We start from the raw sequence: 23,676 nt of genomic DNA, 5'->3' as shown, positions 1-23,676 counted from the left end.
ATTAAGTCCAAGGTAACTGGCAAGGCACATTCTTTATGGCCCTGGCTTTGTTACTGCTCAGTCCCTGCCTAGGTCTGAGACCTGAAGTGGCTTGTCTTACGTCATGCGCTGTCACAATCTGATGCATTCACACACCTGCACACCCTCCACTGGACATGCCCTGCTCAACCATCTATGTCATGTGGTGAACCTTAGGGACCGTGTGAAAACCTCTCCTGCATGTACTGTGTTGATCACTCTTCTATGCTACTGTACCTTGTATATATAAGGGTGCTTCTAAAAGTTCTAGGAAAATGGAAGCTAAATTTATTTTGGTATGAAAACCTTTTTGTAATCCACATGGTTTCTACACAATATTTTCCATGAACTTGAATATTTTCTACATAGTATTTTCCATCAACTTGAAGACCCCTCACTTGTACTGGGTTGTCCTTCTATTTATTTTATATTTTATAGTTGGAGGTTTTGGTGTATGGCTTATATCCGAGCTCTTTACTGGCAGAGCCGGGGCATTTGACATCTCTGCACTGACCCCTCCAGCTGCGGACATGCATTCAACACTCACTGACTCCTAGTTCGCACTGAGCACTGCTCCAGCCACTGAGAACACAGCCGCCCACGACACAGTAAAAACCCTTGCCTTTAGGAATTTACAAACAAAATGAATAAACAAACTACAAGAGTGCTGGGGGAAAACTCAAGGAAGGCAGAGAAAAACAGAGAACATGTGTCTGCACATGCGTGGACGCTCACATTGTCAAGCATAGTCCTCCTAGGAGAGGGCACTGCGAAGTGTAAAGGCCCTCAGGTGGGGAAGAAACTGGGGTATGCATGGGACAAGGAAGAAATAACTGTGTGGGAGCAGAATGACCAAGGAGGGTGGTAAGAGATTAAGCCAGGAGAGGAGGGTTACAGAGTTACAGGGTTACAGAGGCTCAGACCATACAGGGTTAGAGAGGCCACTCTAAGGCTTTTTTGTGTGTGTGTGCTTTTTTAAGATGTATTTGTTTGAAAGGCAGAGTTACAGAGAAAGAGGGAGAGACAGGAGATGGGGTAGAGGAGAAAGTGAAAGGGGGTAGGGGGTAGGAGAAAGATCTTCCATCCAATGGTTCACTCCCTAGATGGCCTCAATAACCAGGGCTGGGTCAAACCAAAGCCAGGAGCCTGGAACTCCATCCTGGAACATCTATCCCTGATGTGAATAGCAGGGGCCCAAGCACTTGGGCTATCTTTGGCTGCTTTCCCAGGTGCATTAGCTGGGAGCTGGATCAAAGTGGAGCACCTGAGACTCACAGAGGATGCTAGCATTGCAGGCGGCCGCTTAAGCCACTGCGTCACAATGCCAACCCCAGGGCTTTAGTTTTTATTCTCAGTGAAAACAGAAATCATTGGATGGGTCTGAAGAAAGGAGAGAAAAGTTCTAGCTCGCAGTTTCAGAAGGTCACTCAAGCTGCCGACCTGAGAGCAGTCCCGAAGAGAGAGATGACGGAAACAGTGAGACGAGTTGAGAGGCTGTGGCCATAATCCAGAGGTGTGAGATGCTGCTGTGTCACATCAGTAGGACAGCAGAGAATGTGCAATGAGCTCTTAGATTCTGGATGAGCTCTGAGAATACAGACAGAAGCACTTGGATGAGACACGTAAGAGAACAGTTGAGGGTAACTCCATGATCTAGGGTCGAGGGTCTCAGAACACATCAACAGGGGAGGCTATGGGGAGGATCGGGTTTTGGAAGAAATTTGGAAGTTTGAGAAGTCCATCACATATCTTAGGTGATGTTGAATAAGTATTTTAATAGATATACAGGTCTGGAATTCAGAAGAGAGACAAGCAAAGGAATGGTATTTAAAACCCCAACACCGGCCGGCGCCATGGCTCACTAGGCTAATCCTCCGCCTTGCGGCGCCGACACACCGGGTTCTAGTCCCGGTCGGGGCGCTGGATTCTGTCCCGGTTGCCCCTCTTCCAGGCCAGCTCTCTGCTGTGGCCAGGGAGTGCAGTGGAGGATGGCCCAAGTGCTTGGGCCCTGCACCCCATGGGAGACCAGGAGAAGCACCTGGCTCCTGCCATCGGATCAGCGCGGTGCGCCGGCCACAGCACGCCGGCCGTGGCGGCCATTGGAGGGTGAACCAATGGCAAAGGAAGACCTTTCTCTCTGTCTCTCTCTCAGTGTCCACTCTGCCTGTAAAAAAAAAAACAAACAAACAAACAAAAAAAAACAACACCCAACACCAAATGAAATCACCGAAGGACTCAATGTACAAGGAAGAGAAAGACGAACAAAGGCGTTAGCCCTGGCTCTCCAGGATGCCTAGCTGATGAGGCAGAAGCAGCAAAGGAGACACAGGAATAGCTAACGCTACAGAAGGGAAAGCAGGAAAGTGGAGTTGCGGAAACCAGGGGATTTAAAAGGGGGCAGCTGTCTACGTGTCAGCGACTGCTATGGTCAAGCACAGCAAGGACTGAGATGTTACCCTTGAATTTAGTCATGTGAAGCTGCCTGGTGATTTTCATAGGACCAGCTTTGGCTGAACAGTGTGCGTCAAAGTGTGACCAGAATAGGTTTAAGAGAGTGGAAGAGGGGTTGGTGCTGTGGCGCAGCGGGTTAAAGCCCTGGCCTGCAGTGCCGGCATCCCATATGGGCACCAATTCTAGTCCCTGCTGCTCCTCTTCCGATCCAGCTCTCTGCTATGGCCTGGGAAAGCAGTAGAAGATGGCCCAAGTCCTTGGGCCCGTGCACCCACATGGGAGACCCGGAAAAAGCTCCTGGCTCCTGGCTTCACATTGGCGCAGCTCCAGCTGTTGAGGCCAATTGGGGAGTGAACCAGTGGATGGAAGACCTCTCACTCTCTCTGGCTCTACCTCTCTCTGTAACTTTCAAATAAAATAAATCTTAAAAGAGAGAGAATGAAAGAGAGCAAGTATAATATCCAACAATTTTCCCAAGGAATTATGTTGTAAAGAAAATGGGGAAAAAGAGACAGAGAAGAATGTGAAGTCAAATGTGAGGAGAAATAACTACATTTTATATGCATGTAGGATCTCCGTTAGAATGGGAAATACTGATGAGGACAGCAGGCAGGACAGTGTGATAGCCGTGTTTAAGTCGTCTGGGAATGTTTCTAGTGTCCAGCTGGGCGGGCTGACAACTGCTAGCACGCAGTAATGGGAGAGACTCAGAACACCAGGGACAGCTGTGCTCAGGGGGCCTCGTGGACATCTTCATTTTGCCCATTTTCCCAGTGAACTAGTAAAGCAAGGTCATCGAGGGAGAAAGAGACTGAGATGAGAAGGGGCTGCTAGACCTTAAAACAGGAGAAAAAGTCTTTCAGGAAAGTGCAAAGGGAGTGGATATTTAGAGTGATGGTTGGGCATCCGTAGGGGCCCCTGATGCCCAAAGCAAGATGAGTCATCAGGGCTGTAGCCAGCCTGGCTCAGCTTACAGATGCAGGTGCACAAACTGGACTATCCAGGGTTGTGGGAGTAAAAGTGTAAAGTAAAGTAAAAGTGACAAATATTTGTTGGATGGACTGGACCAAACAACACTCATTTCTTCTCTTCACAGAGACGACAGAAGGTAGCTTTCTCTTGGCATCCCATGCCCACCCCACCGTGGTCTGTCTTCATCAAGTTAAGAATCCAAAGAAAGTCAGTATTCTAAGATACTCACCGCCCTTCAAATCTGTGTTTTAAAAAATCAAACAGCGCTTTCTGCATCATATCTGTGACCTGCAATTAAGCATTAAGATATGAGAAAAATATTAATCATGACTGAAAAAATTTTACTCTTCCTAAGAACACTTGAAAACCATTTTCCACTTGGAAGAAGTGGCTTGTAAGTTGCCAAATTTTTCTGAGTCTTGGTTCAGTGACAAAAAGCCAAAGTTCCCTGAACTTGTATCATGATGTTTTGGAGACAACAACATATTGCTTTGCAACTGGCTTCACTCACTCTCCATCTGACTTTTCCTGGGCTGAGTAAATCGCATCCAGCAGAAATGTCCAAAGCCACAGCCAGGAAAACCACACAGAGCAAAACAGTAAGCAATGTACACACACCTTGGCTGTGACTAGCTCTTCCGGGTCTGGATCCCAGAGTCGGGAGTGACAGGTACAGTCACAAGGCAGTGAGGCAGCCACTCACCTCATACCCCTTCAGGGAAGGGCCCACGAGGACCACGGGTCGCATGGAGGGCACCACATCATACGGAGGAGTGTGCTCTGTCTGCAGAGAGAGGAGAGGCGTTTAAACGTTCACGGCAGAGGAAGCTTACATACCCGATACACGCGGTCCTCTCTCTCAACTCCATAATGTGAGGCGTTGGCGTTCTAGATATTAAGATTTTATTTTTAAGTTGCCTCTTGTCTAAACAAACCCATTCCAAACAGTTTCCAAGTTACTGACTGATCTACAATTTTCTCACTCTCTTTCAAGAAACGCTACTGCGGTGTTAGTTCCTGCGGTATTAGGTGCTGCTTTTGAATGCAAACAGAAACATGCCTCATGCAGGAGAGCTGCTTTAGGCTTCACCGGAGGTTAACGTTGCTGTTCAGATACATTTGCGTTTTCTGAAGAGTTGAGATGCTCAAACCTAACATGGTTTAATTACGGACAAAAGAAGGATGCCATTATCGTTGCATCCTAGAGGTTTATCTTACCTGGATAAAATCTAGTTTCAGAACATTTTAACTCTCACGATCAAATACTTTTTAAAAATCTATTTTATTGTGAGAGTTTAAATCACAGTGCCTGTTCCAATACACAGTAATCATGATCGCTGCTCACAGCATACTTAAGAATGCTTTGGGATTTTATGGTTTCTATGGCTTGGTATTTAAAAACTTACAATGCAATCTTTAAATGTTTTGGTGGGAAAGTAGTTGTTGTGTAATAATATAATCCACTGTGCTTCAGTGGCTCCAAAACATTATCATTTTTTATATCTAATATGCTTCTGTAGTTTAGGTAGCATTTCTCTCATGACTAATTCATTTCTTTCTTGTTTAGAAGAGCAAGGGAAGAGAGCTAAATTTTCTAACAATTCCTAAAAGTATCAACACCTTTCAGCTTACTTGCTTCAAATTATATATTTCAAAAACTTAGATAATTTGCTTGATTATATGAAAACTGCCTCTACTGATAATAGAAAATAGTAAGCTGATCCAAAACTAAATTTTTTTTAAATGCAGAAGACAAACAGATATGGCTTTAGACACTGGAATAAGCAAGTTGTTACATGAATCTTCAATAAGGAGTATCTCAAAATATGTATTTTCAGAATCACACGCACCAAAAGAGGGTTGTACTTAAACTATTTTAAGAATTTGATAAATTGATTTGTAAATGTGACTGGAATTTTTGCATCCTGCCTGTCAGTCACAAACATTTTATTGTTGCTTAAAATTGTTCACAGCCAACTTTCCAGAGCTTCATTTGAATTTAACTTGCTTAAGGGGAATTAAAAAGTATTTCAAATTCAAAAGCTTTCCTCTGAGATTTCACCAATAGGCACAGGCAATATGATCGGGGAGAAAAACATTACCGCTGCTGTGCTGTCAGATTTTACTGCTTAAAATTTCACCTCACATTCAAAATTAATATTAATAAGCACAGTAAAGGTAGAATACATTTTTGAACAGAAAAAAAAAAACAAGACAAACATAATACAGTGACAGCACAAATGCCACAGAAGCACCACTCTAAAAGCAACCTAAAACATGGAAAATAACCTTATTTTGAATCTCAGGTTGTTTTGCTTTTTTGAACTCTGCATCGAAGTTTACCGCATAATCAGTAACATAAGAAGAATGAATACCAGTGCCGAAGGCATCATAAGCATGTTTATTAAGTTATTACACTTTATACCACCTGGGTTCACACTGAAAGTATTTAGAAGCCAAATCATTATTATGATGCAGTAAAAGAATACCTTTTCCACCATTATAATTAGTAATATAAACTGCATGCATTTTAGTAACAGCTACCAAGAAATTTTGTTTCAATTCTTTAAGTCTGAAGTGGCCCAGTCTTTGATAAGTCTCTGGTTCCTTTGAACTGTGTGACTGCCAACTAGCAAAGGGTTATCCATGCTGGCAAACAATCAGCTTCTTAATCAGTAGGGTAGCTACAGAAATTACCTTATTTGATGGAATATTGGTATTTTGTGCCCTTTTGATAATGACACCATTATTTTTCCCACCCTACTTTGAATTCCTTAGTGGGAAAGTGTGATAAAGTGAAAGTCCTTAAAGTTTTAGAATTTATGGGTCAGCAAACTTCACTAAACTGTCTTCGCTAACATGTTTTTAGTCCTGTTCCCACTCTGGTAAGTTCAGAGCAGCTTAGCCGATTCCCAAGCTTCTGAACTATGGACACTGCTGGTCACTTGGCTCAAAGATTTGGCTGCGATGAGAAGACAGGAGCAGAGAGATGGGTGGGCCCTCTGTTGTAGAGGAACATCAAGATGGGGCTCTCTTTGGTGACACAAAAATCCAGGTGTTTTAATTTTTGCCCACAGTGCTGAGGTCTTCTCTTACTAAAGTAACCGTAACTGATTAAAAAACAAGACTTTACAGCCCAATCACTGTCTTTAGAGTTCTTCCTCCAGAGAGCAACCACTTGTTTGCAGAGAACGAGCTCTGCGTGCTGAGAGGCTGGGGCAGAGAGTGGAGTTCACTTCATGTGTACAAGTGCACAGGTGTCATGGTTGCACTTGGTGACATCAGGATGGAGGACTCTAAAAGCACCGTAGCTGTGGAAAGTGGTATGGAAAAGAAGGGGAAAAATGAAAACCAGGGGAAAGGGCCTGAAAAAAGTACTGCTTGAAGCTACAAAACTCTCAGAGGAAACAGACTTTGTTTTGAGTAGAGAGAGCTCTGGAAGACCCTGTGGTTTCTAGCCAGGGGACAAGTAGCATCCTTGTGTAGCACTGGTTGGCCAACGGCAAAGGCTCTACGTGTGGCCACCAGCCCCACTGTCCAACAGGTGAGATGCTGAATTCTGACTGATGGAGAAGGCAAGAACATTGGGAGAGTATTTATACATGACAATAGGAAAAACTCACAGTAAACCGCCAAAACAAGCCTGCAGTTTTCCACTGGTCTTGTTCATCTGCAGATTTTGCACCTAGTGGATTAGAAGTTTAAATACTGACTAAATTAAAAATTGAATATTCCTTTTTTTTCTAGTACAAGCTATGTATCTGGATATCATAAATCAGAATCTAATAACTGTTTTCATATGCTTGATTATAAGTTAAATTTCTGGAGAAAAGAAATAGACAAAGACAGACAGAATAAGCATGCACAATTGAGGTGCATTATATGGGGTTGTCAGTGTTTGACATCCTTGAATGTTTAAACAAATTCCCTTGGTGGTAGATATTATTCCATCAAAAAGGATAAGTACTGTAATGGTGTTTTAACAGGTCACTCACTCAATTTAGTTGGTTTGAAATTCATGGACTCAATTAGCTGTTGATAGGTTCTTTTCTTAAGACGGAAATGATTGCATTTAATAGAACCGTGGGAATTAATGCTAATGATGCCAGTGGCAGGATAAACACAGCTTATGTCAATGTAAACTTACCGATTTCTGCTTCTGCTTAGCTACAGCAGCATGGAAAAGAAACAAAGAACAACAGAGCATGCATGTTATTGGCTTGTCAAAGGACGCAGACGGTCAACAGGACTAGAAATGTGACGCAGTGCAGTTGAGCGGGTGGACAATGGGAGCCGGGAAGTTCATGTTACCTTCTTAAAGAAGGGCATTCTTTTCTCTTTGGAGTGGGGTGACGTTACACTGTTTGCACTGGGTTTAGGGGAGCGGTGGTTTGCTGGAATATCATTTTCTTCTGCATCTAAGCCAGTAGCATCTATGTCTATAGCTATATACAGACAAACAATTCAAAAATCATCAGGTGGACAGGAGAGGAAAAACAGGTTATAAAGAAAATAAAATGAAAGCAAATAAAACTATCCACTATAAAAGGTCTACTATGAGTGTTCAACACAGTACACAAAGAAAGTAAAATTTAAAGGTACAGCATGTTAAGAACACAATGTAATCAAATCTAACAAAACTGAGATATCCTCATCATATTTGCTGGAACCAATCAGTTTCATGCTGGATCTCTTAATATTTTAGAGAAATATATTTATAATATATACTTTAAAATGATAATGTTGATACTCTCCATATCAACTGGGTAAAAGTACAGTATAGAACATTTGCCCTCATTTTTTACAATATCTTAAACCCACTTTTAGATAAAAGCAACTACATTAAAAACCTTTATTACAATGTGCCTCAGATTTCGCATTTTGCTAGAACTTGTATGTATTATTACTTGTATGTATGTATTAAGGGCAGTATGAAAAGGTTTGCTGAAATTGCAATTGGCAGTTGAGGAAAAGCAAGAACAGAAAACCTTCAGTCTGGGCGGCCAAGGGTCCCACACACAAGGCACGTGATTCTGTGGGGGTTTCCAGAATGAACAGGACTGAAATGATTGCAAGATGACATGTGCATTCTCAGACAGGTCTGCCTGAAGACTAACTGGAAAACCCTGGATCTGATGACACACAAACAAAATCAGTCTGAAAATGACAAGAGAAACCTTCTGATGACTTCTAGACAGCCCCTGAATTTAACATGAGAGGCAGGGTGGAAGGGCACGAAGACCTGAGACTCATCTGTAAAACGAAGGACTTAGGTTTGTTGCTCAACACGCTTTGAATTTCAAATCTTTAAATCTGAAAATACAGCTCAGAAAATAAGCGCTAAAGGAGAAAAGGATGCATATTCTCACTTGGAAGTTTATTAAAAATGCTTCCATATTCAATTACTATAGAATTTTATCAACAGCGGAATCAGAGCTGGAAGTCTTTTAAAGATCAGCTTCAATTCTCTTATTTTTAAGATTTGAAATATACATTGATAGAGTTTAAGTCACTTGTTTTTTTGGCTCAAGCCAGGCAGAGCCAGGACTCTGAACCTAATTCTCCCTTAGTGGAATCCGCTCCCTGTCCCTATACAATGCTGCCCTCCAGCTAAGTCCCTTCTCAATCTGGGTGTACTTGCTCGGTTCCCTGTGTGTCCCCAATGCGGTCATGTCCTCAGTTGTCAAGAATCAGGAGGATATCATAGAGTTATTACTCCATGGTTGATATTATGTCAAGGAAAAGAAAAAGAAGAAAATTTACTCACCCCAAGAAAACATCCTATTACACATGTTAGATCTCTAACAAAAACCACAGTATGTTCAGATATAAGGAACAGTTTACCATTTTGAAGTCACAAACAGCCTGGCATGGTAATGCAGCTACCATCACAGTTGCAGGCTGAACTGGCACTCACAACAGCCCCTTCTAAGCTTTCCAAGGGATGGGAGACCATCTGACAGGCATCACATTGTTTTGATATCCATAATAACTTCACAGTTGAAAATGATTCAGCCCTTTGAAAGCTGGGAATTCTTATTTAAGTATTTCTTTTCATTTAGTTAGGTACAAAACCTGCGCTGAAGTGAATGCATGGCATTGTTTGCACAACATTGCAAATATCACCTATTGCTTGCATAATAGATGGGCTATGATTTTCTGTCAAGTAAAGTTATAATAGGCTGAATTAATTCCAGGCATGCAGACAGCTTACCTAGTAAATTTGCCCCGTCTGTGCTTACTGATGAGCTAGAAGGCTCAGCTTGTGATGTGTGGGGGAAGCTGTACAATGTACCCAGGGGTTTGAACTGATGCAGACGTTTATACCACCCTGTATAACCCTTTGTTCATACAGGAAACTCTCCTCATGGGCTTACTGAATGACACATGGCTAGCAAGAGCAGGAAAACAAGTCATGAGGGATGCATTTCTTCAGGTCATTAGTGGCTTCCACGGATGAAGGACATGATCCGGGTATTTAATTGTTCCTACCACGTGTCTTACCCAACATCAGAAGGTTGCCCTTCTGGTGCTAAATTAGCATATTCTTGATCTTTCTCATCTTTTATTGGGCATAAAAAAGCCACATTCAAGGGATACTATCCTCTGAAGGCCTTTCTCAAATTCAGCTACCTAGTTCGGATGTCAGAGGTGACAGGAAACATCCAAGCATTTGATTTTGTGATTTGTCCATTGAACTCAGTCTGCTGTGATCATCAGATGGATTCTTTTTCCAAAAGGAAGAATGGGAATGTGTAGGAGAGTAGAAATCCAGAAATGCTGAGCTGTGACACTGCCCAGATATGGACACTGACACACAGAACTTGAGTCAAGTTCCAAATTTTACCTATATTTGGACAAAAGGGCTTAAAATTCCAAACTGAGAACTTTCCAACTTATTAATTTTGACTTTTGTTTAACTTAAATCTAAAAGCATCTGGGTTAATCAGAAACAGAAAATTCTGAAACGTGGTCACTTTCAGAACTCGTTATGGAAACTTCCCAAGACAACTAAGAAGCGTGCTCCACGCCGCGCAGAGCCCCACACACTTCACTACACTCAGCTGCCTCTCCAGTTCCTGCGAGAGGCTGCCCCTTCTCAGTCCTGCACCTGTATTTCCATACCTCAGCAAACACGAGTATTTAGTTGGGAAAGACTGCTGCCATCTATTTGAACTCATTTCTTCCATTCTTCCCCACTTGTATTATTATTATTTTATGTTATTACTAGTTGATAGCCTCGGGAAGACTTTTTGAGATTCACATTTTAATTTTCAAGCTTGGGTCAAGCTGAGCAGAGTTCAGAAGTGACACATGTCTACTCACATGTGCGGTGTGGGATATGTCTTTGGCTACTACCCCATACCCACATGCAAAGTGTAAATTTTCCTTTTCCAAATCCCTTAGGGCATCCGAGCATGCTTACTTTAGGCAGATGTTTAGGTGCTTTGGTGTAGCAATGGGTGAGGAGAACTGTAGAGAGGAACTCTGGGCAGCAAAGATGATAAAAATGACAACTGCAAACCCATCCACACTTGGCAGGTGCATGAGAGCATGAGAGGTGGATGGAGGAACCTTTTTTTTTTTTTTCATAATTTTCTGGACTTTCCTTTTCTATCATTTGGAATATTGTTATGAAACTTATCAGAGTCCTGCTGTGCTTATATATTTTGTAGTTAGTTATATCTCCAGTCTTCTCATATTTTTTTTTCTCTTGGTATTGAGCAAAGTTTATCCCAAGTCCTGTATATATATAAAACTTTGGTGAAGTTTTAAATCATCTTTATTTTAGTATATTAAACTCTTCACTGGAATTTTATTTTTAAGCAATGACAAACATCTAGCTATAAAATGAAATGCTATTTTACATACACTAACATATTCTTCAAAATGTACGTACCTCTTTTCGTTATATGTTGTTACATGTTACATTTAAGTAAATGAGCATTGGTACAGGAAATGGAAGAGTCTTCCTTGTCTACAGAATAGGGCTTCATCACAACATGATGTAGCATTTTTTCCATTTTAGGAGCCTAGTAACGGTCCTCGGCCTTTAAGGCACACACACTGAGCCTAGGGTTTATATAGGAGGTCCTGCAACTTCCCGTGTTTGAGGACCAAGACTAGCTGCATTTCCCCTGCGCATTCAGGGAATATCCACTCCATGATGACAGAAGGAAGACAGCAGCCTCACCTAAGAGCTGCAGGGGCTTCAGTGTTCATTCTAAAGACACTCTTTTAATTACTTTTGAGCAGCTTAAAGTTGCTGCAAGTTACAAGTTCATGATTTTTCAATCAATATGTATCATAAGCAATTTTTTTCCAACTGTGCTTAGAATTTGCTCATTTAAGCAGTCCTACAGTCTTTGCTAAGAGGTCCTTGTTTGTCTCCAAGAGCTGCCAACATTCAGGAAATACATGTGGGGCCTAGAATAGAGGAATTCTGTTCTCAAGACATACCAGCCACAGTGTGACTCTTTGCTTAATTTCTCTTTAAAAGCACAATTCTCTGCTTTTGTCTTCGTTTCATTTCCAGCTTCTTAGAAATCGTACACAGAACCATTTTGCTCCAATACTTGGGCAGCCAATCTTTACCCAGTTGTGTCTCTTAGGAAATGACACTGGTCATGGACTTTCAAGCACTCAATCTTTCTCTTACACATACAGAACTGCAAATTCTACACAGAATGGCAGAGTTGCCAGATTTAGCAAACAAAAATGCAATTAAATGAAAATTCCAGATAAATACAAAATTTTAAGTGTGTCCCATAATTTTTAGTATGACCCATACAATATGTACTTACATTAAAAAATACTCATTATTCATCTGAAATTCAAATTTAACTGGGTGTCCTTTACCTAGCAACCCTAAGAAGGAACCCACTGCTCGGAAAAGTACATGCACAACCAGCTGCTCTTCCCACAAGTGTTCCCAGCTTTTCCTGATGCCTCTCTGCGCCCTCCACATCTTCCACAGAGCCTTTCTGCTGTGGTTCAGGGCAGGCCAATCCCTCCATCTTCACTTCATTCTCTGTCCTGGATTTTCCAAAAGTTCTTATTCCACTGATCTTTTTAATTAACACTGAAACCGACTATCATATCACACTCATGACAACAGGCCTGGCACCACAGCCGGGACTAGAAATAAAACGTAAACATTCATCACTTGGATCACTACAGCAATTCAGATTAAACACACTGGCGTGTTGGGCTTTTTTTTTCTTTTCTTTTCTTTTTTTTTTAGTCAGAGGGAACAAAGTCCTCCTATTATTCCCAACTCTATAAGGAATTCTCATTTCTGACTCGTTTCAACATTTGTGGAGCTAACATAGTGACTTAGCACATGTCGATTCACACAACCACAGAAGATTGGGAAAAGCATGAAATGTAGTATGTTCTATTTAGCACTGATCACCCACTTACCAGATGATGGAGGTGTAGATTTTCTGGAACTAGGTACAATGTCACCCAAACTGGATGATGAATTTCCTCCTGATTTACTGGGGTAAAGCAAAAAGTTATATTAAATCTGACATTCATTTCAGATCCAGAAACATCTGTATTACTTAATTAACATGACCGTTGTATCTTTACTGAACTTCAAGTTTATCTTTCCTTCAAGGAGGCAAATCTCTGGTGGAGATTCCTGGAGTTCTTGAAACAGCTGTGTGATGGTCTATGTTTTCAAATTCAAGGCTGAATTGCAAAAAGTTCTGAGAGAGTGGAGAGAGCTAGGTAACTTCGCAGCTCTCAGGTTCTCTGGCCGGATCACAGCACTAAGCAGCAGAGATTCCTTAGAGATCATGTATGCAACCTTAAGGCTAACACCCAAACATAATGTTTCCTTCTTGCCTGGTTCCAGCTCCTTCATTTTAGCTTATTTTTAATATAGTAAGACTGAAAGCACCGTAGCTCTTATGAGCAACCTATAAAAGAAGAACAGGACCAAAAGCAACACCAAAACTTGCTAAGCTAACTTTTAAAAAGCACACAAACATGACAGATAGAGCACTCTATGACTGAACCCTCAGATGGTACCAGAACCTTTCTCAAGCACGACTGATACGGAGCATTAAACATGGTTAACTTTGGAATGACGTGGGCGTGGAGAACACACAACACACACTTTAGAGCTATAAAATCCTGAAGATCGACACGAGATTGTGCTTCAGTGTCCCAGAAACCTTGGAGCTGATATTAGTAACACGGCATTCATGTTTGTTATCAGCATGTTAAATAATGTTTTATTGAATGACTTCATCCCGGATGAAGATGGCAAGGAACATCTCAGAGGAATGACCTAGAACTTGGGCAGGAGGAACTCCTTGCCTAGTATTTATGGTCAAGGTGGAGCTGGAAAGATCTGCTACAGTGTATATGCATTAAACGTCAGTACTTACTTACATAAATATTAATATGGAAATATAATTTCCAATAAAGCATCAATAACAGGCTGGATTTTATTGATATTACTTTAGCATTTTAAGGCACAAAATAAATATCTAAAACTTTAGTGAGCAGTTAGCAAGAGGGTTGTATATCTTTTGAAGGTTCTTAAGTGTTACTTCAGTACATTTAATGAGGATATAAGACAGTATTCTAAATTAATAACGGTGGTACTTATAGAAGCCATGTCTGGCAGAAATATAAGCACACCTATCACCAAGACCAAAATTTTTTCTTCCAGAAGTTTAGTTTTTTTTTTTTTAATTTTATTTATTTTCTAAAGTCCTAATTCTAATTTCAGTTCAAGCACAGGTTGGTTTTATATTCTCTTTCAATTTCAATAAGAGTCAAAATGTTACTTGGGTTTTAAAACAATTGAGGCAAACATTGTAAACAGTGATACAGATTTGCCCTTAACTTCTCCTTCTGCGAAAATGCCAAGTTCTTAAGCCATGCTCAAATTCTATTGCCTTTGATTTCTCAATTTTTATCATTTATACATCAGAGTTTATAAACACTGCCAGACTCTGGTTATATTGTCTGAACAAAACCATGTGTAAAATGTTAGGGGCAAATTAAGAAACTATGTAAGCAAGCACAAACATTTTCAGATATTTAGGCAAAGTTTGGGCAAAAAGAGAGGAGAAAACAAAATGAAGCAAACCAAAAGACAAGGTGTATCATCATGAGAAACCCAATTCTCTAGATTAGATTTTACACTCTCCAAATAGGAATAATTTATTGTTCTTTTAAAAAATGCAATAGAGAAAACAAAGTATGAGGGTCCTCAAACAATTTGTGGAGCGACAGTCTAGTGCTTACGACACTCACGTCCCGTAAAACAGTATCTAAGTTTGACACCCAGCTCCAGCTCCCAAATCCAGCTTCCTGCTAAGAAAGATCCCGAGAGGCTACAGTGATGGCTCAAGTAATTAGGTTGCTGCCACCCACACAGGAAACTTAGATGGATTTCCTGGCTTCTAGTTTTGGCCCAGTCTATCCCTGGCCATTGTGAGCATTTGAAGAGTGAACCAGAGGGTGGGAGCTTGGTTTCTTTCTTTCTCTGTCATGCAAATTAAACAAAATAAAAACTTTTTGGAAAATGGAATTAGAAATTAGGTTTACTTTGGTGCAAAAAATTTTAAAATCCATGAAGGTCTTCAAAAAAGTCATAGAAAATGCATGTTGTGAAAAGTATGCATGGATTTCCAAATTTCTGCATCAAACCAGACATCTTTTCATTTCATATTCTGTCAACTTTTTCAAGTCCCCTCTTATTTACTAAATAATATTAACTAGTATTCAGATACCACTATCAGTACAGTGAGTAGAAAAATACACAATAAATGCTAATAGAACATTAGAGATTGAAAGACTAGGATCATATCTTCAAATACCCTGTAGGCAAAATACATAATTTTTCTACATGCCTCTGCTTTTACATGAATAAATGCTTCTCACAAATGGAAGTCCTCCAATAATGCAGGAATTCATGAAAGTCAGCTCTAGGGTACAGGTCTCGACACAGAGGAGTCAAGTTCATCTGAACTAAAGAGCTTGATAATTAAAACTAGCATGTTAGTGAAAAAGAGTATTCCAAATTACAAGGCGTATTCCATTTCGTTTGCTCGTTGGCACTTGAAAAAAATCCTAAGAGTGAAATATTATTATATTACAAAGAAACCTGCATCACTTAGAAACAAGTAAGATAGAAGCTAAAGGAGACAGAAAGCTAGCCACACACAAGACGGAGTAATCTTGCCTGTGTTCCGTCCTTGCACACAGGAAAAGATGCCCACCCCTTCCACTTGTCTGCGGAGGGTTCAAATTAAGATTCACCACAGTTAGGAGCAGCTCTTCACGAGGGGTACGCAGCCCCAGAATCCTGGGAAGGATTATTCCGCTGCAGCCTATTACTTAACTCCGCTGCAAAGGCAATTTTAACTTGTTTCACACTTAGCTTCTCCTTGAGTGCTCAACAGTGGCTACAACTGAAAATTGAGTTTCTCAGGTGAAAATGAAACTGATAGATGAAAAGAGCTGCTATCTGCTGATGTCGTCTTGAAAACGTCTCCCTGTCATGCCAGGCAGCTGCGGACACTGGACACTGGGATTCATCACCAGTGCTACTCCCTCCGTGCCAGAGCCCTTTCAGGAGACAGTGAGGACTTCAGAATTTCTTGGGCACTGAAGCCCGAGTTCAGCACTCTGTGACCTCCGCAATTTTCATAACGATGATTCAGGATGATTCCCTCCCGAATCTCGGAGGGGAATCAGATGCTGGAATTAAGTTTTTAAAATGTAAATTTGTATTGTATTCAGTAAGCGTACCACCAGTCTCCCTTCAAACAAACACTAAGGGATGCAGAATACAACAAACAGAAGTACGGAACGGTGGTGTGATCTCAACTTTTACCAAAGCACTTGACATTGCTCTCATACCTGGAGTAGAATTTCCCTTGCTTTGCTCTCTGTTCATGCTGTAGCCTCATGTTTTCTAGTTTGACCGGGCTTGGAATGAATCCGATTTCACAGCCTTCTTTAACCAAACGCCCTATCCACCAGTCATTGTTAAATTTCTAAACACAAAATCAAAATTATTACAATCAGTGCACAGGAGTAAAATCTCTGAATTACTTTTCTTCCATAACAACCATTTCAAACGGAGCAAGATATGGCAATGAACTACATGATAACTATCGAAATTCAAGGAAGCTTTCGGGCCATGGGTTTAGTGCATAGATGTGAAATACTCTCCGCACGCTTAGCATTCCATCAAAGGCTTTCTGCTCTTTTTCCTGGTGCTGCTTTAGGTCCAGGATGAATTCCTTCCCAGCTGATGCTGTCACTATGGGTAAGACAAGCTTCCTGGGTTCAAAGGTTAGCAGCCCTTCCTAGTAAGAGACTGTAAGGAACTTGGAGGTGTTACAGAGATCCTTCTTAGGTAATCAGATTAATTAGAAGTATTAAGAGAGAGAGAGAGAAACAGTGAAATCTACTTGAAATATTTTGTCACAGTAAAATTTCCCACTGTGCAGTTTTATAATTACTAAGCTAATGTTCACAGATGATTTCTCTATGTGTACCAAGGCTGACACTTTATCTCTTGCTGTTGGAACATTTATCTTAAACCTTTATGATTTGCGCTCACATTCCTCAATCACATCAGCCTGTTCTTGAACACATCAAAGACTATCCATTCTCTCTTTCTTTTCCTTCCGTGGTAGAGATCTTTCTCTAGGCATCAGCCATCGAGAGGAGACCCTGTATCAATCTAACCTCCTGTTGTAAAGTCAGATGCGAAGCATTCCATCATTTCTGTCTTCCTACTTAGCCAGTATTTCACATCTTAGGAGTTATGACACAACACCCTCTAAATTCCCTACTCCTTTAATTGGCAGTCATATTCTTCTGTGCTCACAGCCTTCAGAGCAGTGAACAGTTAGATTTACATATGTTCCCTCCGATTTATCAGCCCTATGCACGCTCCAACTGTAAATCCCAAAAGGTCCAAGAAAACCTCATGCTCACTCACTGAGAACATTATGTAGGGGGAATTCCTGGTCACTTAATACAGTGTCCCACACAGAATGCATATGATAAATGTTGACTCAAAACAAACTTTAATTAAGGGTGCATTTTTCCCATTTACAGATTGTGTCACTGTTATCTAAAAGATAGTGATGTCTAGCATGGAGGAAAAGCAATGTTCCTGATGTGTTTCTTGCCTCATTGGCTCAAATTCCTCTCATTCTCCCCTCTGCTGCAAAAAGTTAGCTTCTGAGAATTAAGGAGGGGCACCAGTAGTCTGGTTCAGCCACTGTCAGCACCTGGGAGTCATCAATTCTGGATACTAACCTCTCCCCAGGTGGCTAAATTTCAGGTAGCAGGAAAAGCCACACAGAGTCAAAGTTAAACATTAAAAGAAAGTAGCAGTTAAGCATAAAAAAGGATCATCTACTCTAGGAGTATCCAATTACTGGGCCAAAGAGCCCAAGTGAGCCCTGAAGTTATTCTGGGAGGCTTGGATTCCTGTCTCCTTTAAAAAAGTGTGTTTGGATGGGAAAAAAGGCTGAGAACCACTGATTTAGTGTGAATGTTACACAAATGTAGCTGTACACCGAGCTATTTCACAGCAATAAGAAACGATGCTTCAAGGTGAAAAATCACACTGACAGAAACTGCAATTATTTTCCTTACTTCCTTAACATGCAGAAAATCTTTTGCTTCAAATGAGATGGCCATGCCTGGCACTGGGACATCATCTTCGTGGGCAGCACTGTAGCTGACATTTGTCCGAACAGCAAATGCAACAGGCTTTGTCTAAAGAGGGAAAAGAAAGGGACAAAAAATAAGAAGAAATGAAGCAACAATGCCCCCTCACCCTTGCCTCCCAAGGCGCAGATACACAGAATAACTGGTGGGGTAATCTTGGTTGTTTTAGTCCATGATTCCTTGTCACAAAACAGCCTGTTATCATCCACAATGCACGAGATCTGGCCATCAGCTACATACCATCCATTTGTAAACTAGAGCAAGACCACTGTTCTCTGTGAACAGTTAAATACAGGTTTACAGTACAACATCTTGTAGCACCTAGAAGTCAGGAAGCACAAATATGAATAAAACACCAAATTCTTTGGTTCAAGAGGAAAAGACTCAGTAACTTCCCTCTACCCAAAACATCTACTTCAATGAATCATTAGTAACATAGTTCCAAAAGGGACAATATTTTGAATGAAAAAAGAACCAGGAAATGAATGTCTATTACAACTATAGCAACTATTATTCATGACTGTGGGGAACTGTGAAAGCAATGACCTTTTATTCTATTATTTTTCCACCTTGAGTTTGCTCAGTCATCAAAGATAACATTAATTAAGCTATCATTCATTATTTGATGCTTTAAAAATTTACAGCTAAGTATGTGTTCCAGGCAACAACTGCTTATTCACAAGATAGAAAAACGGAAGCTCAGAAATGCTGAAAAGAGGTTTGGTCTAACTCAGTTTTATTTTTTTGTTTTTTATTTTTTTTATTTTTATTTTTATTTTTTGACAGGCAGAGTGGACAGTGGAAGAGACAGACAGAGAGAAAGGTCTTCCTTTGCCGTTGGTTCACCCTCCAATGGCCGCCGCGGCCGGTGCGCTGCGGCCGGTGCACCGCACTGATCCGATGGCAGGAGCCAGGAGCCAGGTGCTTTTCCTGGTCTCCCATGGGGTACAGGGCCCAAGCACCTGGGCCATGCTCCACTGCACTCCCTGGCCACAGCAGAGAGCTGGCCTGGAAGAGGGGCAACCGGGACAGAATCCGGCGCCCCGACCGGGACTAGGCCTTTTTTGTTTTTTTTTTAACACTATGTTTCCACCACATTAGGAGTAAGATTTCTTCTGAGCTGTTTCTCCCCTACTCAAGGAGCTCTTCATCTGGTCTTGCAAGGGAGGGGCTGAAATAGAGAGTACCCATTCAAATTTTCCACAGTTAATCTGTTGTACCTGCTGTCTGGGTTGGAGACTGAACTAAGGGTCCTAAAGTAGTTTAAACATACCCCCCAAGATGCAGACTGGGAAAACAGAATCAAGTTCTGGATACAGGCACCATAGACAGGAAGTAGATTTAGATAGTTGAAAGCCAATTCTTGGTATTCATGAAGATTTTTAAATAATATATAGATGGTTCCCTTGGCCTACAAATATGACATTTAAAACTGTGTAAGGAGGGCCGGCGCCACGGCTTGCTAGGCTAATCCTCCGACTGCGGTGCACTCCAGGTTCTAGTCCTGGTTGTGGCGCTGGTTCTGTCCTGGTTGCTCCTCTTCCAGTCCAGCTCTCTGCTGTGGCCCAGGAGGGCAGTGGAGGATAGCCCAGGTCCTTGGGCTCTGCACCCGCATGGGAGACCAGGAGGAAGCACCTGGCTCCTGTCTTCGGATCAGTGCAGCGCTGGCTGCTATGGCCATTTGGAGGGTGAACCAACGGAAGAAAGACCTTTCTCTTTGTCTCTCTCTCTCTCACTAACTCTATCTGTCAAAAAAAAAAAAAAAAAAAAAAAAAGTGTAAGGAAAATGTGACCACTGGGCCGGTGCTGTGGTGTAGCAGGTAAAGCTGCTGCCTGCATCCCACATGGGTGTTGGTTTGAGACCCGGCTGCTCCACTTCTAATCCAGCTCTCGGCTATGGCCTGCAAAAGCAATAAAAGATGGCCCAAGTGCTTGGGCCCTTAAACTCGCATGGGAGACCTGGAAGAAGCTCCTGGCTCCTGGCTTTGGATTGGTCCAACTCTGGCCAGTGCAGCCATTTGGGGAGTGAACCAGCAGATGGAAGACCTCTCACTTTGCCTCTGCCTCTCTTTAACTGTGACTTTCAAATAAATAAATAAATATAAAAAAAAAGTTAATGATTGTTCTACTGAAACATAAGCCTTAATAACATCTGGTATTTCCATTTCCTTCTTGGAATTTTTTTAAATATGTGAACTTTTTTCCCAGAGCTGCAATCATAATGCATTTGATTTTATCCAGTTTTAAATGTAATATATTACTCAAGTGATATATTTGTTAAACTACCATGTAAAAATAAACTAAACCATTAATTCTTTTTTTGGATCATTAGGCTTACAACTTTAAAAAATATGAATATTCTGCTTTGAAAAATCTCTGTACAAAAAGCCTCTATTTTTTTTTCAGATTCCCAGAGGTAGAATGAGGAAGTCATGAGTTTTTTAAGACCTTTTTAGATTTTATTTCAAATTATTGTCCAAATGGCCTGTATTATTTTATACTGCAACCAGCATGCCTCTTTCAATTAGGGAGAATCTTAATCAGACCCAGTTTTACCATTGGAAATAAAATTTTCCTTATCATATCCACCTATTATTTGGGAGAGTCTCTAATCACCAAAGTAAAGCACCAAGATTTTTTTTTAATGGGAACATGGGCTTCTACTTCTTTAAGGGTATTTTATTCATCATATGATACAGAGTTTAAGTGTTGGCAATTTTCATCACTGCCAGAAATAATTTTTTAATGCACAACACTAGAGAGGACTTCACAGAAAATCTCATGTCTTTTTGCAACTTCTATGAACTTTTCGAACATTTGAGTAGTGGGCAGAGAGGACTCTGAAAAAAGGAAAAAGAAATGACAGGGCTGATAAAGGCTGGCGTATAATTCCAGGGGCCACAGATAATCACCTGATGCTCTGAGACTAAGATGTCAGTTGGGAATGGGCCTCGTTCTTTGCCTCACCTCCTATGACCGATGACACTACCATTAGAAGTGGAGATTTATATGGAAATCAACTCTACAGATACACAGGTAGGAAAGAACAGCAGAATTCTGTACCTTGACAACTTCAGGAACTATGTTTCTAAAATTAGACTGGAATATGTAGCCAAGGTGATGATATTGGGGGGGAACAAATATAACCAAGATACAAACTTAACAGCCCGCAAGAAAGACCCCAGGAAGGTACCCAAAGGGGCCAAATGACAACATCACTTGATTGCCTGAACTTGCTTCCACTCCACTGAGCTGAAAGAGTGTGTCTACCATGTGATGGCACATGCCACGGTCACTTCATTCACATGGATTTGACACACAGGATCTTAAATAAGCCTGAATTTTGAAAGTTGATTCTACCAATTAGTAGGTGAATGAACTAGGGAAATCTTGTCCTCTGGCTGAGCACATGATCTCAAGGCTAAAATGAGTGTAATAACGTAATAATAACCATTTAGAAATTTTGTATATATTTGAAAGCCAGAGTTAGAGAGATGGAAACACACACACATACACACACACACAAAATCTTTCATTCACTGGTTCACTCCCCAAATGGACTCAATGGCCAGGGCTGGGTCAGGCCGAAGCCAGGAGCTGCATCTGGGCCTCCCAGATCAGTGTGGGGTTCCAGCACTTGGCCATCTTTGGCTGCTTTCCCAGGTGCATTAGCAGGGAGCTGAATCATAATTGTAGCATCCGGGACTCAGACCAGTGCCTATATGGGATACCAGTGTCACAGATGGCAGCTCAACCTGCCACACCACAACGCTGACCCCCAATAATACCTGTCTTGCCAAGTTGTTTTCATATCACAGAAAGTGCATGTCATTAGGCTGGGCTAGTGTTTGGTATATACCTTAAATGCTCCATTAATGGGCACTGGCTATATAACAAGATAAATGCTAAATATAGGTAAATGCTTCTCCATATTTACTCTCTGTTAAGGGCCAACACACATCATTTCCTCTGTGCTCTTCCAGTTTCTCCCTCCTCAGACCAAATGACGTAACACAGTTTAATACCTGATATATGACATATGCTAAGTGGATGCTATATTTGAGATGTTTCTGTCCAATATGGATTCTTTCATACTCCCAAGGATATGAGACAATGGTAAGCTTTCCCCATATTCATTTTGGTGATGCAGATGTTCTCTTTAATTGACTTTCTTTGATAGTGCTCAGATATTGTAGTTTTTTGTTTTTTTTTTTTTTTTTTTTTTGTTCTGAAACCAATTTGAAGTTCCAAGGAAGTTTCCAAATTCTTATCCCATGCAAGAGACTTGGATGGAGTTCCAGGATCCCAGATTTTGACTGTCCAAGCCTGATTTTTGAGGTCATCTGGGGAGTGAACCAGCAGATGGAAGATTTTTCTCTGTCTCTCCCTCTCCTTGTATCACTCTGACTTTAAATAAACAAATATTTTTTTAAAAAATTCAGTTATCTCACTCCGAAGTCCAAGTCCCTTCTGCAGTTCTTGACTGCCTTTCACTCAAAGGGGTACATGATGGCAACCTAGAGCACTGAGATGTGCAAACTGTGGAAACTGAAAGCTGTATTTTACAAAAAGCTAAGAAAATGGATTGGTAGAAAAAAGTGTAAAAAATTAGGCCCACGTCTACCTTGAGCAGTTAGTTTCACATGTTAGAATCATGGATCTTCTTTATAAAGGTCATATATTTCCCCACCTTCCACTCAAATCAATTTGAGATCCAATAAATCAATGGCAATGTCAAATCAGGTTTTGGTTAGTTACAACTTTTCTTCTTTCACATCTCTGTCACAATCTTTAAAGAGAACTTCCATGCAAAGTTGGGATATTAAAATTCATATGGTCTCACAGCTTCCAAAGGCCCCCACATAGACCCTACATGGGGAGAACTAAAAGGCCACACAGGTACACTAGCTCTCAAAGAGTAAGCATGAAGTCACACAAAATCCCTTAAGTTTAAGGATTTTTAACTAGCCTTAACTGTTGGGAACATTTTAACTTTGTTTTGCAAGTTGAAGTCTTTGGTTAAAAATTCATCCCTCTTTTAACAGCAGTTGATGTGTCAGCTCAACACACTTGGCTGTTATCATGGGTTTCTTTGGCTCCCACTGTGGTTGCCTGCTTGTGGTTGCTCACAGAGTTCTACTTAGTTGATGAAGGCCAAATTCCTTTGATAATTATTCTTAGTTACAAGGGGGACACTTGAGTCACCTCAAAAATACTCTAAAGATCCACACTGCCTAGTTTAACCACCTTCCTCCCCACCCAGATTCCAGTACTTATTACTATCTGGCCTAAAGACTCAAAAGGAGGATACAGAAACATCTATGCTGGCCCGTCAAACCTTCTACCTTCTAGATGCTTCTTCCGATTCAAACCCTCTAACTCTTACTTTAATGTTCTAAACCTACTGACATATGACCTACGCTACCTAGAGAGACACACAGACACAGTGCCGAACAGATCTGACTATCTGAGGGCCAGTCTGGCAGGTCAGGGAGGGTATCTGTGTACAGCTCT

General features: G+C 41.1%; 1 protein-coding gene across 13 annotated transcripts in view; it reads right to left on the bottom strand.

Annotated features, from left to right (window-relative positions):
* Positions 1–23,676, bottom strand: part of CACNB2 (calcium voltage-gated channel auxiliary subunit beta 2) — a 402,637-nt gene that overhangs the window by 35,749 nt on the left and 343,212 nt on the right. For 7 of the 13 annotated variants that reach the window (XM_089311223.1, XM_017347579.4, NM_001082396.1 and 4 more), the window contains 6 exon segments: positions 18,088–18,210; positions 16,330–16,466; positions 12,865–12,941; positions 7,753–7,886; positions 4,145–4,225; positions 3,671–3,729 (listed from right to left, as the gene is read on the bottom strand). In XM_089311223.1, the coding sequence (XP_089167349.1) occupies positions 3,671–3,729; positions 4,145–4,225; positions 7,753–7,886; positions 12,865–12,941; positions 16,330–16,466; positions 18,088–18,132 (533 nt within the window). In that variant the 5' untranslated portion in view covers positions 18,133–18,210. 13 annotated transcript variants of the gene reach the window in all.

This window comes from Oryctolagus cuniculus, chromosome 13 (assembly GCF_051225735.1).
Source record: "Oryctolagus cuniculus isolate XC-2025 breed Fujian yellow rabbit chromosome 13, ASM5122573v1, whole genome shotgun sequence".
In the NCBI taxonomy this organism is placed as follows: domain Eukaryota; kingdom Metazoa; phylum Chordata; class Mammalia; order Lagomorpha; family Leporidae; genus Oryctolagus; species Oryctolagus cuniculus.
This window is presented reverse-complemented; position numbering and strand designations above follow the sequence as displayed.